At 43.7% G+C, this 14,061-nt stretch overlaps 1 protein-coding gene across 1 annotated transcript in view; it reads left to right on the top strand.

The window, feature by feature from the left end:
* LOC138301236 (ER degradation-enhancing alpha-mannosidase-like protein 3) overlaps positions 1–14,061 on the top strand; it is a 252,313-nt gene that overhangs the window by 53,101 nt on the left and 185,151 nt on the right. Inside the window, exons 9-10 of the mRNA XM_069241496.1 lie at positions 385–482; positions 705–830. Of these exons, the coding sequence (XP_069097597.1) occupies positions 385–482; positions 705–830 (224 nt within the window). The remainder of the gene's footprint in view (positions 1–384; positions 483–704; positions 831–14,061) is intronic.

Raw genomic sequence — 14,061 nt, 5'->3', positions numbered from 1 at the left:
GAATAGTTGCAGAATGTAATGCACTGCTAAGGTAGAAGCAAAAATGGATGTTGTTTTTGGCTTCATGATATGGAATCCAGCGCAGAAAACGTATGATATTTTAAGACATTTGAAAGAATTGAATGAGATCTAGTTGTGGATGTGACTTTCGTGTTTTGATAACAAATAGAGCTGTGAACACTGCTAATGTAAAGTATACTGGGGAGATTACAGGTAAAGCACTGGCTCTGCATGGAAGGCACTCCTTAGGCAATTATTTTACCTGAGAGAGTGGGCCACAGAGACACTGTGACCTTGGTGGGTTACACATAGTGATGTATTGCTGACAGATGGATATAAGGGCAGACTGTTTATGGATTCTTTTTGCTTTCTTATCTTTTCTAGATAGCGGTGTTGGAGCAGGAATTGATTCCTACTATGAATACTTGATGAAAGCCTACATCCTACTTGGAGATGATACCTTCCTTGATAGATTTAATGCTGTATGTGTATTTCCTTTGACTTTACATCATTAACTTTAAAGTTAATATTTGGAGACAAAAAGCCTTACTAGTTTGGGTTCTTTTAATCTATTGACAGTGCCCCTGACGCATCTCTTCTTGCTTGCTAACCAGCTGTTTCGGAGAGAATACTACAAAGAGTTTGAATTTAATTTTCCTCTTTCAATTTGTTTTTGTGCCCTATTTTCTTCCCTCTCTTTCTAGCACTACTCTTCCATCATGAAGTACATCAGCCAGCCTCCACTGTTGCTTAATGTTCACATGCAGAATCCAACCGTCAGCGTTCGCAGCTGGATGGACTCGCTTCTTGCATTCTTTCCAGGGCTCCAGGTACATTTATGGGGGATCTGCAGCATGCTGTGGTATCTGAAAGGATACCTACTTGAGATTATGCAGCTGATAGGACTGTCTAGTAAGTTAATTCCCCATCACCATCCTTGAGTCCTATATCCCTGCTACATAGAGCTTAGTCTTGGCGACCACAGTTTCTTACTAAGTCCATTCAAAGTCTTGTCTCAGTAAAATCTAATATCCTTTAAGAAAATTGTTTTTCCTTTCTGCCTTACATTTTGCAGTGGCATACCACTGGATGCCGTGGGTTTGCAACTTATATTTTTGCTTTGTTCTGTGCACATATAGGTTTTATAATCAAATACAAATAAACAGATTTAAAGAACACGCATGATCTCTTTGCAAGACATGCTTCCTTATTACTTCCATAGCATGCCAGTTGATATCCACACCTACTTATCTCATTACAAGCTTAAATCTTATCTATGGGGCTACTATATTTTGACACATGGTGTTCTACTTTGCATCTGTTAATCTTACATATGTCTGTAATCTAACACTATAGTATTTATTCAATGTCAATTAGTTCACATCTTCTAGAGCTGTACCTCCAGGAAGACTTTAGGGCTTTCCTCTGCTAATTCTGTTTATTTCCCAAATCCATTCAGTGTTTGGGTATCCCCATTGCTGCTAGCAGAATTAATTTTCCTTGCATATCTTCCTCCTGTGTACTGCTTCACAGGTCTTTCAACACCTTTGCCATCACTGAAGGAATGATGTGTTTGACGGTGTGTGGCTGTAGCTACACATGCTCTGCATACTCCTGCCATCTAGTGTTTGGTTCAGAGTGTTACAAGTTGTTTTTCTTCGAAGAAGCATTTTCGTGTCACGGGATCAAGTGACTCCTCCTTCTTGGTGATACTGCACAAGGGCATCCAGTCCTTTGTTAGATTGTTTTCTCTCTGCCATAGGGTTATCTTTGTGTATCTTTGTCCCGTTTTCAACTTGTTCTGGTCTGAAAATTTCCTTCCATCTATCTTTCATTCAACTGTATTGTTCTTCTGATCACGATATTCCATCTTTGCATTTGATCTTCTAATAGTCTGATTTTCGACCGGCTACCTTATGGCTGCCTCGCCTGTTGCTGGGGCCCTCCACCTTGTGGCCCCAAAAAAAGAATGTTGAGCTGACGGAACAAACACAGTTTCATTTCTGTCCTCAGTGCAATTACAAGTTCCCCCACACCGACCATCATCAGGTGTGTAATCTGTGCCTCTCCCCCAATCATCAGGATGCTACCTGTGACACCTGTAGGTCTTTCAGATCTAAGAAGACCCTTTAGGGCCAAAGAACTCGTAGGTTGGAGACGGTGCAGCAATCCCCAGAAGACACCCAGGACATCTTTGGGGAGGAGCACGCACAGGAGGAACCCGAACAAGAAGAGGGTTCTCACTCCGATGATCATGTTGGATAATGAGAGATTGTGAGGTGATGGCGCAGCCAGTGAGTACTGTAACCCCCCCCCAACAAAAGATTGTTAAAATAAAAAAAAACCTTTACAGAGGTCGCTGGACTGCCACTGCCACCAGACCATGGTAGGTTTCAGTAAATTACTTTGGCTGCCCCGCCCTTCGACTTGGATCCAAAACAAGCCAAGACACTAACCTTGGCTTCAGCATCTACTGCTAGCATTTCAGTCCAAATTACTTCCTTCAAACTTTCAGTACCGACAAAGTCACCGACTGAAACTGTTGGTACTCAAACCAAAGGAGTCATCTCCTTCAGAACTTATGGACACAAGCCAATCCACCACTACGCCATCTCCAGTCAAGCCTATTTTGGAGACTATGGACACAAAACAGAGCCACCTCCGTATCCAGGACGGTACAGGGCCTATCATTGCTTCCCCGTTGTCACATTTAAGAGGAAGTTATCATTCCAGGAGGCCTTGGACACTTCCCTTCCTCCACAAAAGACCACTAAGGACAAGGCTACTTTATCTAAACCTTTGTCTCCTCCTCCTCCTGAATTACCTTCCTCATCACCTCCACCCCCTCATTATTCTCCACCTCTTTCCACTCCTTGTTCGCCTGCCTCTACTACTACAGGAGACCTCACCACTCAAGGTTCACCTTTAATTATAGGGGAGCATTTGGGTGAAACACAGCAAGACCCAGACCCATTGCATGCATATGACCCCGATCCCATGAAAAATACAGACCCACATTTATACTCTGCAAGACCCTCTCCCCCAGAGGACTCAACTAGTTTGCAGCTTGTAATAGCAAGGGCAGCTGCATTTCATAATGTTCAGCTCTGTAGAGATCCCATAGAACAGTATTTTCTGTTTGACACCTTAACCACCACATATAGGGATCTTATGTTCCTTCCTTTGCTTCCTGGTATGATTTGTCACAAACATAAAATCTTTAAGGAGCCAGTCTGCCCTAGAATTATCACTCCTAGAGTGGATAAAAAGTATACACCTGCTCCTTCTGATCCACCATATATCAGGTCTCAGGATCCACCAGATTCAATAGTGGCCAACAATGCATGGAATCAAGTAAACAATTAAGCCATAGGAGACTCTTCTCCACCAGACAAGGAGAGCAAAAAGATACATGCAGCAGGCAAAAGAGTTGCAGCACAAGCAGCAAATCATGGGCACATTGCCAATTTGAAGGCCTTGTTTACAAAATATGATCAGGGTCACTGAGATGAAATGGAGGAGCTCCTCCAATATCTCCCAGATGAGCACCACCAACGAGGCCTGCAGATTGCTACAGAATATAAATCACCAATATCTTTATACGCTGTGCATTAGATGCTGCAGACACAGCTGCACAAGGGGTAAATACAATCATATTGTTAAGGACACATGCCTGGCTTAGATGTTCTGGCTTCAAGCCGGAGGTACAGCAAGCAGTGCTCAACATGCCCTTTGACAAAGAACACCTTTTTGTACCCAAGTGGATTCCACCCTGGAGAAACTCTAAAAAGAGACTGACACCGCAAAAGTTATCGGCTTTCTTCAGTCTCAGGGACATAGAGATAATTTTTGTTGCCCTGCATTTGGAGGTGGTTACAAAGTCGCAACCTCAGAACCATCTACCTCTCAACCTAGACAACCTTCAACCTCCAGTTCTCGAGGTTTCTTCAGAGGGACCTCTATAGAGGCAACACCAACAACAGAGGCAGAGAGAAGAGCACTACCACACGTGGCTCATCCTTGACATCTAATCAGCTACTACATACATCTGCCCAAGCCCCACACTACACCTGTAGGGGGGGGGACTTAAATTTTTTCATGCACAATGGATAGATATAACATTGGTCCAATGGGTCCTTTCCAGTGTCCAACATGGGTATTGTCTGGAGCTCACTACCACATCACCAAACATAAAGCAAAAGGTACAGAGGTACAGTCCCTGCTTCTCAAAGGCACCATAGACCCTGATCCATTACAATATCAGGGAAGAGGAGTATACGTCCAATATTTTCTTATCCTCAAAAAGGAATGAACGCTTAGGCCAATTCTGGATCTCAGACCATTAAATTGCTACATTCTTTCAGAACACTTTCACATGGTTACTTTTCAAGATGTTATTCCCCTTCTTCAACAAGGTGACTTTATGACGCCACTAGACTTAAAAGATGCTTACTTCCACATTCTCATCCACCCTGCACACAGGCAATATCTAAGGTTTGTGGTTGGATAAAAACATTACATTCAAAGTCCTGCCTTTTGGAGTCATGACTGCTCCCATAGTAATCACAAAGTGCTTGGTGGTGGTCACTGCACATCTCCGAAGACAAAATTTACATGTGTTCCCTTACCTAGACGACTGGCTAATCAAAGCCAGTACTCTACTGCAGTGTCAGTATTTCTCTCAGACCACAGTAAACCTACTTCACAAGTTATGGTTCACAATCCGCTTTCTCAAATCCCACCTACAACTTCTTCAAATTCAACCTTATCTTGTGAGCCATTGTCAACAGAAAGTTGGGGTTAGAATATGCCAACCCAGCATTTATTCAGAGTTTTCAGTCTCTTCTCCAACAATTTCAGTAGAATCACACATATACAGTCAGGACTAACATGTACCTCTTAGGGATGATGGCACCCTCATTGCCATCATTCTTCATGCCAGACTACACATGCCTCCCCTGCAGCAGTGTCTGTCACATCAGTGGTCTCAGTCACAGGGTCACCTGTAAGATCTAGTGTTGTTAGACTGCTATACTCTGCAATGGTGGAACACCACCAACCTCTAAAAAGGGGCAACCTTTTCTGGACCCTGTGCATCAGTCCATTTCTGACCACAGTTGCATCACTGACGGGTTGGAGCGCTCACCTCCAAGACCTCACAGTACATGGATTATGGGATCTCGCACACCAATCCATGCATATCAGTTATCTGAAGTTTCAGGCAGTGTTTCTAGCCCTGAAAGCTTTTCTTCCTCACCTATCACAGAAGGCTGTCTTATTCTGTACGAACAACATGGCAGCCATGTATTATATACAGAAACAAGGGGGAATACGGTAATCTCAGTTGTCGCAACTCACTCGCACAATATGGAAGTGGGCTCTTCACCATCGCATTCACTTAGTGGCAGAGTATCTCCTAGAAACTGACAACTTTGCAGTCTTGCTCAGCATGATGCATCAACAAGTCCAAGAGTGAGAACTCCGTCTGCAAGTCCTTCAAACATATTTCAAAAAGTGGGAAACTTCTTAAATAGACCTGTTTGCCACAGCAGAAAATACAAAATGCCCAAGCTTCGTCTCTAGCACCCACACCCTCCATCAAAGGGCAAAGGTATGTGGCCGAACTGGTCAGGGAATTTTGCTTACGCTTTTCCACCTCTCCCTCTCATTCCATAACTGGTTTGGAAAATGAGGCAGACCTCACTCAGCATGATCCTTGCAACTGCCACTTGGGCATGCCAGCCATGGTTCAGTACACTCCTGGACCTCTCACTAGTTCCTCATGAGAAGCTCGTCAAACAGACCGCATCTTCTCACACAGGATCAAGGGCAGATCAGACATTCAGACCCCAACTCACTCAACCTTGCGCTATGGCTCCTGAAGTCAGAGAGTTTGGGTATTTAGGATTGCCCTTGGAATGTATGGACATTCTCAGGGGAGCTCGTAGACCTAAAACTAGAGCATGTTATGCAGCAAAATGGAAATGTTTTGTTTGCTACTATCTATCCAAACAAATTAACCCCATTAATGCAGTTGTACAAGAGATTGTTTGTTATTTGCTTCATTAACAGAAAGCAAATTTGGCTTACACTTCTATTTGTCTTCACCTTGCAGCGATAGCTGCATACTTACAGAGCTGACAACATACTTCTTTGTTCAGAATTCCAATTTTCAAAGCCTTTATCAAAGGCCTTAAAAGGTCTTCCACCCAGGGTGCCTCCAGCACCATCTTGGAATCTTAATATTGTACTTATTAGGCTCATGGGGGCCTCCTTTTGAGCTCCTTCGTTCATGTCCTCTTCAGTATCTTTTTTAGAAAGTAGCGTTCTTAGTAGCTATCACATCACTCAGACATGTTAGTGAGCTCCAGGCCGTAGAGTGGAAAAACCTTTCTTCCAAGTACACAGAGACAAAGTGGTTCTTAGTACAAATCCGAAGTTCCTACCCAAAGTAGTTTCTCAATTTCATATCAATCAATCCATTGATTTACCAGTTTTCTTCCCACAAACTGGATCCATTGCAAAAAGAGCTCTCCACACTCTAGCTATCAAATGAGCACTCATGTACTACATGAATAGGACCGAAAATTTTAGGAAAACTAACTAAACCATGCTTTATAGCGTTTTCTCTACCTCGTAAGGGTAGTCCAATATAAAAAAACAGCATAGTTTAATGTGTAGTAAAATGCATACAAACATGCTGTGCAAAGGCAAACAGACGGTTGCCTGTGGCTCTTAGAGCACATTCCAATAGGAAAAAAAGGGCCACCTTTGCCTTTTTTAGGAAACATAGCTTTAGCTGACATTTGTAAAGCAGTTACTTGGTCTACGTCCTATACATTCACATAGCATTATTGTGTAGATGTACTAGCATGTCAAAAAGCCAATGTACGACAGGCTGTCCTAAGAACACTTTTTCAAACAACTGCAACTCCCACAGGCTAGCTACCAGTTTCATGGAGGTACTGCTTTACAGTCTGTACAGAGCATGTGTATCTACAGACATACATGCCATCAAACAGGAAATGTTACTTACCCAGTAGACATCTATTCGTGGCATGTAGTGCTGTAGATTCATATGCGCCTTCCCTCCTCCCTATAAGCCTGTGGCTGTTTAGAGACCATATACTTGTATATATTTGTGCATCTGTAGATACACTTGCATGGACATATCTTTCTCTATACTCTCTCTCTCTCATCCATCTGAAGGAAAACAATCTAACAAAGGACTGGATGCCCAAGCGCAATATCACAGAGAAGGAGGAGTCACTCGATCCTGTGACTCGAAAATGCGTCTTCGAAGAAAAACAACTTGTAACATTCCGAACCCTAAAACTAGATGGCAGGAGCATGCAGAGCATGTGAATCTACAGCATTACGTGCCACAAACAGATGTCTATTGAGTAAGTAACATTTTCCTTTCCAGTTACCAGGTATGGATTCCCTGTTCACCATTTCTACACCTCCAATACTAAATAACAATTTCCATGTATGCACAAACACAATCCGTGTGCTCTTACTGCACAAAGGATTACAATAATCTATCTACACCAGCAAACACCCTCAAGTGATGTACTGTGGGGTGTTTGTTTCCTCATGCAGCATTTCCATTTATGCCACTTTTTTCTGAGCTACCTTGCTCATCCACAACCAACCATGATGGGTTGGGTTGTTACATTTCTTCAGTTTAAAAAAAAAATAATGATGGTAAAAACGTGTAATATGTTTTCTAAGTGTTGTGACTGGTACACTCCAAAAGAAGTACCCTTGATCCCAGCCTGCTGTACCTTCCTATTTCAAACCTTAGGAATATCTCTGTCTTTGAGCAGTTAAAATTGCTGTCTGAAGCAAGGAGAAGGGAACCTTCAAGTATGTGCAGTCAGGCATCACTATTGATCATTTTTCATTGGCGCTTCATACAGCATTATGATCCATGATAAATGTTTCTATCTGAAACCTGTTGTGGTAAATGCTCTGGGCAAGCACTACCAGGTTAAGTATTCGAACCCCTCTAAGATAAGGGGCATACTTTTGATGTGTTGTTGTGGCATACCTACGTGTAATCTCCATTGAATCCCCAAGGGGGCACAAATGGGGCCAGTTACAACCAGACCCGCTTCAAGGCTGGGCCTCAGTTATAAGCTCTGCCTGTGGTTTATTGGTTAAAAAGGAGCTAAGCAAACTGGACTCCTCCAGTTCATAACCCCATGGGGATGAGTCAGGCCCCATTTGTGTGGCCCATTTGAGCGGTACACTAGCGCAGGAACCACACAGTATGCAGAGCCTGTGAAGACGGACCTCAAAAGATGCTATGAGTGATAGGTCAACTAGTGGGGAGGAGGAAACCTGCCCGATGAAGAAATAATGTTGCACAATAAATTGCATTTCTTTTTAAGGATTATAGATTATGGTTTGTTAGTATATTATTAGAAATATTATTATTGTTGATGATAGTATTAACAATTGCTCTGATGATTGATCTCCAGAGACAATTGAATTTATGTTTCCTGCAGCCTATATTATCTCGCTCAGATGTTGTTTTTTGGGGCTTAAACCCTTCCTTTCACTTTTAAATCTCGGGGAAGGGCGTTGGAACCAGTTTTAGCCATTTCCTGTGATTCTCCTTGTTTTTTGTAATTTTTGCTTTCTTACAATGAACCGTGTGCGCATTTGAATGATAGGGCTGTTTGCAATTCTGTGGATTTGTTGATTTCGCCTAATCATATTTTCAAGTGTATTTGTTCAGTAGACTGTATAAGGTTTACTTTTATTGCTCAACAGAGGAGCAAAAGACTTTGAGATCCTGGATATAGCATTATGCTTTGTGATTGGATGCTTTTAGTAGAGCAGGAACGTTGTGTTTGAAATCATTAGATGTTTTTCAGCTCTGAGCAATCTAGATATATGCTCTCAGCCTCTTGTCAAGCGGAGCTGAGGGTTTACAGTCCGGAATCAAGGAGAGAGGGGTTGTGCTTGCGAGCCCTGCATCAAGCTTCTGTCAGCCATTAATAGTTACTATTTCTGTACCAAACAGTAGAAGCAGAATTGTCTTTAACTGCTGCATTATTAGCTGTTTTTTCTCACCTTATGGTATTCGTTTTATCAATCTTGGAGGGTTGAGATGATAAATCAGACCTGGCCGCACTTGAGTCTGTGATCAATATCTAAGCAACGTTCACCCCCGTGATCAGTCGTAGTGGACTGCTTCTAATTAGGGATCTGTGAACTTAGTAAACCTTGGTCGGAAAGGGAGTTGTGCATTTCTTTTCATGGATCAATCTGGCAGCTGAGCATTTTTCAGCAAAACCCAAGTAATCAACTCTGTAGTTTTCAGCTTTAGGTCAAGCACGGGTCTGTGTGCCTTTCAGCCACGTGACTAATACATACTTTTCAGTCATTGGTCGTATTGGTAGTTGAGGACTTTTCAGCCATGCATGACATCTGAAGTTTTGTGCTCGTCACCCATGTCTGAAGGAGCGAGCAATGTGCTTTAAGCCCTGTCTGAAGTAGGAAGGCATGCTTCAGACATTAGGCAAGTGGGAAGCTGCACATTTTTCAGCCATAGATCAATCGCCACACTTTGTACTTTTCACCAGTGTGGCAAATGAGGTGCTATGCACATTTCAGCTGCAGGCCAGTTAAGACACGTAGGTGCATTTTAGTTGCGAGTTAAATATTGAATTGAGTATTTGTCAGTCTTAGGGCCAGTAAGGAGAGCCGTTCTTTTCAGCCCTTAATCAAGTAAGAAGTATGTATGTTTCAGGTATGGATCAGTCGGAGTGATATTGACTTCTTCAGTCAGTTTTCCCTTAAGGAGCTGTGCATTCTTCCAGTGTGAGTTAGTTGGGGAGCTGTGTACTTTTCCGGTACGCATCATTTGCGTTGCTGTTCACTTATCAATTTTTGTTATTTGGCTAGATCTCCAGGGTTCAGGCATGCTTCCATTAAGTAGTTGTACACTTTTTTTTTTTTTTTTGCTACAGGTCAATCAAGAACCTTTCAAACTGTGTACTTGGAGCCACATGTGTCTAAGATCTCCACAGCCTTTTTTAAACATATATGCTCAGACGTAATACTTATTCTTCATAAAACATAATGCAAAAGGAAATCTGCAGTTTGTCTTCAGCGCTCTACCTTACTCCCCCCCCTTCCCCTTACTCCTCCCCCTTCCACTTACTTCTCCCCCTTCCACTTACTTCTCCCCCTTCCACTTACTGCTAACTCCCTCAATTTCTCCTCGCTCCCTCATTTTTAAACCTTCAAGAAAATGTACTACTGTTTTCATATAAGTAAAAATAAGTGTGAGAGCCCTGATAAACTTTGCGTTGTTGGTGTAATTTAGGTTGTGAATACAAACCCTGCCTGGTCCAGGTGTATCCAACGGTTCAAGACCATAAGCATATTCTTGATAGGAATGTCAGGAGGGACAGTAGATAAACTCCTCATTCCAAGATAGCTGTTTAAATTTAAATTGGCTGCAGACAATGTACAGTGGTAATACTGTACATCACAAAAATAGCATTTCTGCACTGTGGGATGTTTATGAATAGTCCTAAACGTTAGGATAATTCTCTGCTGCATGCTGGTATCCCGAAACAGTTAATTATATATTTATATTAAAGTTAGACTTCATGTAGTACCAAAATCCTTCCTTCAAACCTATATTGCAGCACATTTGACACAGTACCACCCACTTCTCTTGTAATGAGAAGTGCAGCCTGATAAGTTTTCATTTTAAAAATTGAAAAAGGTGTCCTGCCTCTTCAAGACCCCATAAGCTTCCACTACTCATGATGTCCTGTACTGGCAGTCGCCTCACAGACTGTTTTTGTTCCTGCTCTTGTTAGTGTGATCCTAGAGAGCACTTTTCAGACCTGTTTTTCAAAGATATTTCTCAAAGAACTCTCTTTTTTTGTTTTCCTGTGGAGTCTTTACATCTTACAAGTCTAAAACCATTTCTATCCTTGTTCAGATCAGTGTCAAGGGTCTTGATTTCGACATTTCCATCTGAGCTGCATATGAAGAGACTGAGACTGACATCAGCTTTAGAACCATGTCTGTAGCCTCTGGAGGCCTTTCCTCTCTCTCACTCCGGCCGAGATGTATTAGAGACCCCACCACATCCTCTTAATTTTCTTCCACGAATGAAGTCACTACCAACATATATAGTAAACATACGCAAGGGGTACCCAATACGCCAATCTGGAACCATTGGAAATCAACTAAAGTACAGAAGTACATAAAACAGTGACTCACTATGGACTTATTTTAAAAAACGAATAGCTAATAGTTTTACTTTTTAAATCCATTAGTAGTCCCGTCAGCCAGACAGTCCTGACAGAGAGAGTATGAGAGGTAATAAGCTATGAGAGAGGGTAATGACATGTGAGTGAGAAATACTCAAACTTTCTATGCTTAAAATAGTTTAGCACAAGTCCAGTGGACAAACTGCAATTGGGAAGACACTGCATACCTTCCATTACTTCTCCTTTAAATTAAATATGTACTTTGCTCAAAAACATGTTTTTAAACACTGGAAAACACAGGTTTTGTCTATTTAGGGGGCTTAGACACCTGAATAAACACAAATACGGTTTGGAAAACCTCTGAAATCCACAAAAAATATAAACCCTCAAAACTGGTCAGCCTCGTTATAATAATTGCATTATTGGAACCATCACTTCCCTAGTGTTCTTTGCCAAACCATCTTCTCCAGCAGAGTTTTACTTGCACACTTTCCTTGGGCAGCCGTCTTTCAGGGGAGCAGTGTGCATCCTGGAGGACCTACTGCCCAGGCAGGCAAAGAGTACTGTGGGTTGATTTTCACCTGTCATTCATAGCTCCAAGTACCTACTAATGGCGTCCCTCTTGATTACAGAGAGGTTTACTGTAAGAAAGTGGCTCCTTGTTGCAGTTACCCCCAACCCCCACTTTTTGCCTGATATTGATACTGACTTGGCTGAGAGTGTTCTGGGACCCTGCTAACCAGGCCCCAGCACCAGTGTTCTTTCACTAAAAATGTACAATTATTTCCACAATTGGCACACAGATAAGTCCCTTGTAAAAGGGACGAGTGGTACCAAGGGCCCTGTGACCAGGGAATGTCCCTAAGGGCTGCAGCATGTGTTGTGCCACCCTAAGGGGCCCCCTCACCTAACACATACACAGCGCCATTACAGATTGTGTGTGTTGGTGGGGAGAAAGAGGCAAAGTCGACATGGCATCCCCTTCAGGGTGCCATGCATACAAAACACTTCTTGTGACATAGGTAAGTCACCCCTCTAGCAGGCCTTAAATACCTAAGGCAGGGTGCACTATACCACAGGTGAGGGCATAGCTGCATGAGCAATATGCCTCTACATTGTCTAAGTCCATTCATGGACATTGCAAGTACAATATGGCTATATTAAGTATATGGTCTGGTAGTTTGTCAAAACGAATTCCACAGTTCCATAATGGCTACACTCAATACTAGGAAGCTTGGTATCAAACTTCTCAGAATAATAAATCCACACCGATGCCAGTGTTGGATTTATTAAAACATGCACACAGAGGACATCTTAGAGATGCCCCCTGTATTTTACCCAATCCTTCAGTGCAGGACTGACTGGTCTGTGCTAGCCTGCCACTGAGAGACGAGTTTTGACTCCCGGGAGTGAGAGCCTTTGTGCTCTCTGGGGCCAGAAACAAAGCCTGCACTGCGTGGAGGTGCTTCACACCTTCCTCCTGCCGGAACTGTAACACCTGGCAGTGAGCCTCAAAGGCTCAGGCCTGGTGTTAAAATGTCCCCAGGGCACTTCAGCCAGAGGAGATGCCCAACCCCTGACGAGCTCCCCACTTTTGGCGACAAGTACAGAGGGATAATGAGAAAGGTAAAGAGGAGTCACCCCTCCAGCCAGGTCCACCCCTAAGGTGACCAGAGCTGAAGTGACCCTCTCCTTGAGAAATCCTCCATCTTCTTTCTTTGGAGGAATAGGACCAATAGGGATAGGGATGTGTCCCCCTCCCCAGAGGAAGTAAGCATAAGGCGGGTGTAGCCACCCTCCGGGACGGTAGCCATTGGCTACTGCCCCCTGACCCTAACACACCCCTAAATTTAGTATTTAGGGGCGACCCTGAACCCAGATAATCAGATTTCCTGATGTCTTCTAGAAAGAAGAAGGACCGCTGAGCTGAAAACCCCGCAGAGAAAAGAAGGCGACACCAACTGACTCGGCCCTAGCCCTACCGGCCCGTCTCCTGCTTCGAAAAGCTGCAAGAAAAGAAGCAACGCGTTCTGCAGGACCAGCGACCCATGAAAAGCCTCCAGGGGACTGCCTGCATCACTGAGGACCAAGAATCTCCCGTGGACAGGTGACCTGCCCAAAGAAAAGACCAAGAAACCAACTTTAAAGGGACTCTCACCTCACTCCAGAAGCGTGAGTCCAACTACTCTGCACCCAACGCCTCCTGCCTGTGTCCCGAGAAACCAACTATCCAGAGAGGACCCTCAGGCGACTCTGACAACGTGCACACCCTGGGCTGACCTCTCTGCACCCGACGACGACACCTGCAGAGGGAATCCCAAGGACCCCCCTGACCGCGACTGCCCTGGACAAAGATAACCGACGCCAAAGGATCCACTGCACCCGCAGCCCCCAGGCCTTGGAGAAATCGATACCCGGTGCAGCGACAATCAACAGGCGTCCCTCTTCCCTGTTTGATCGGTGGTGTGCCAGAGACACCCCTCCCGTACCTCGCCTGCAGCGCCTGAGTGACCCCCGGGGTCCCCTCATCGAGTTTCATTGTAAGCCCGACTCTCTGTTTGCACCCTGCACCTGGCCGCCCAGTGCCGCTGAGGGTGTGGGATTGATGCCTACTTGGGGCCCCTCCAGTGCTCTTCTAATCCCCCCTGGTCTTCCCTTCGAGCCACGGGTACTTACCTGCTGGCAGACCGAATTCCGAATTTCCTTCTGAACTGAGTCTTGTGGTCCTAGTAATAAAGTAACAAAAATATATTTTTCTATATAAAAACGTATTGGTCCGGAGTTAAGTCCATTGAGTGTGTGTTTTCACCTATTG

This window comes from Pleurodeles waltl, chromosome 6 (genome assembly GCF_031143425.1).
Source record: "Pleurodeles waltl isolate 20211129_DDA chromosome 6, aPleWal1.hap1.20221129, whole genome shotgun sequence".
In the NCBI taxonomy this organism is placed as follows: domain Eukaryota; kingdom Metazoa; phylum Chordata; class Amphibia; order Caudata; family Salamandridae; genus Pleurodeles; species Pleurodeles waltl.
The sequence above is the reverse complement of the archived record's forward strand: the minus strand, read 5'-3'. Positions and strand labels throughout refer to the sequence as shown.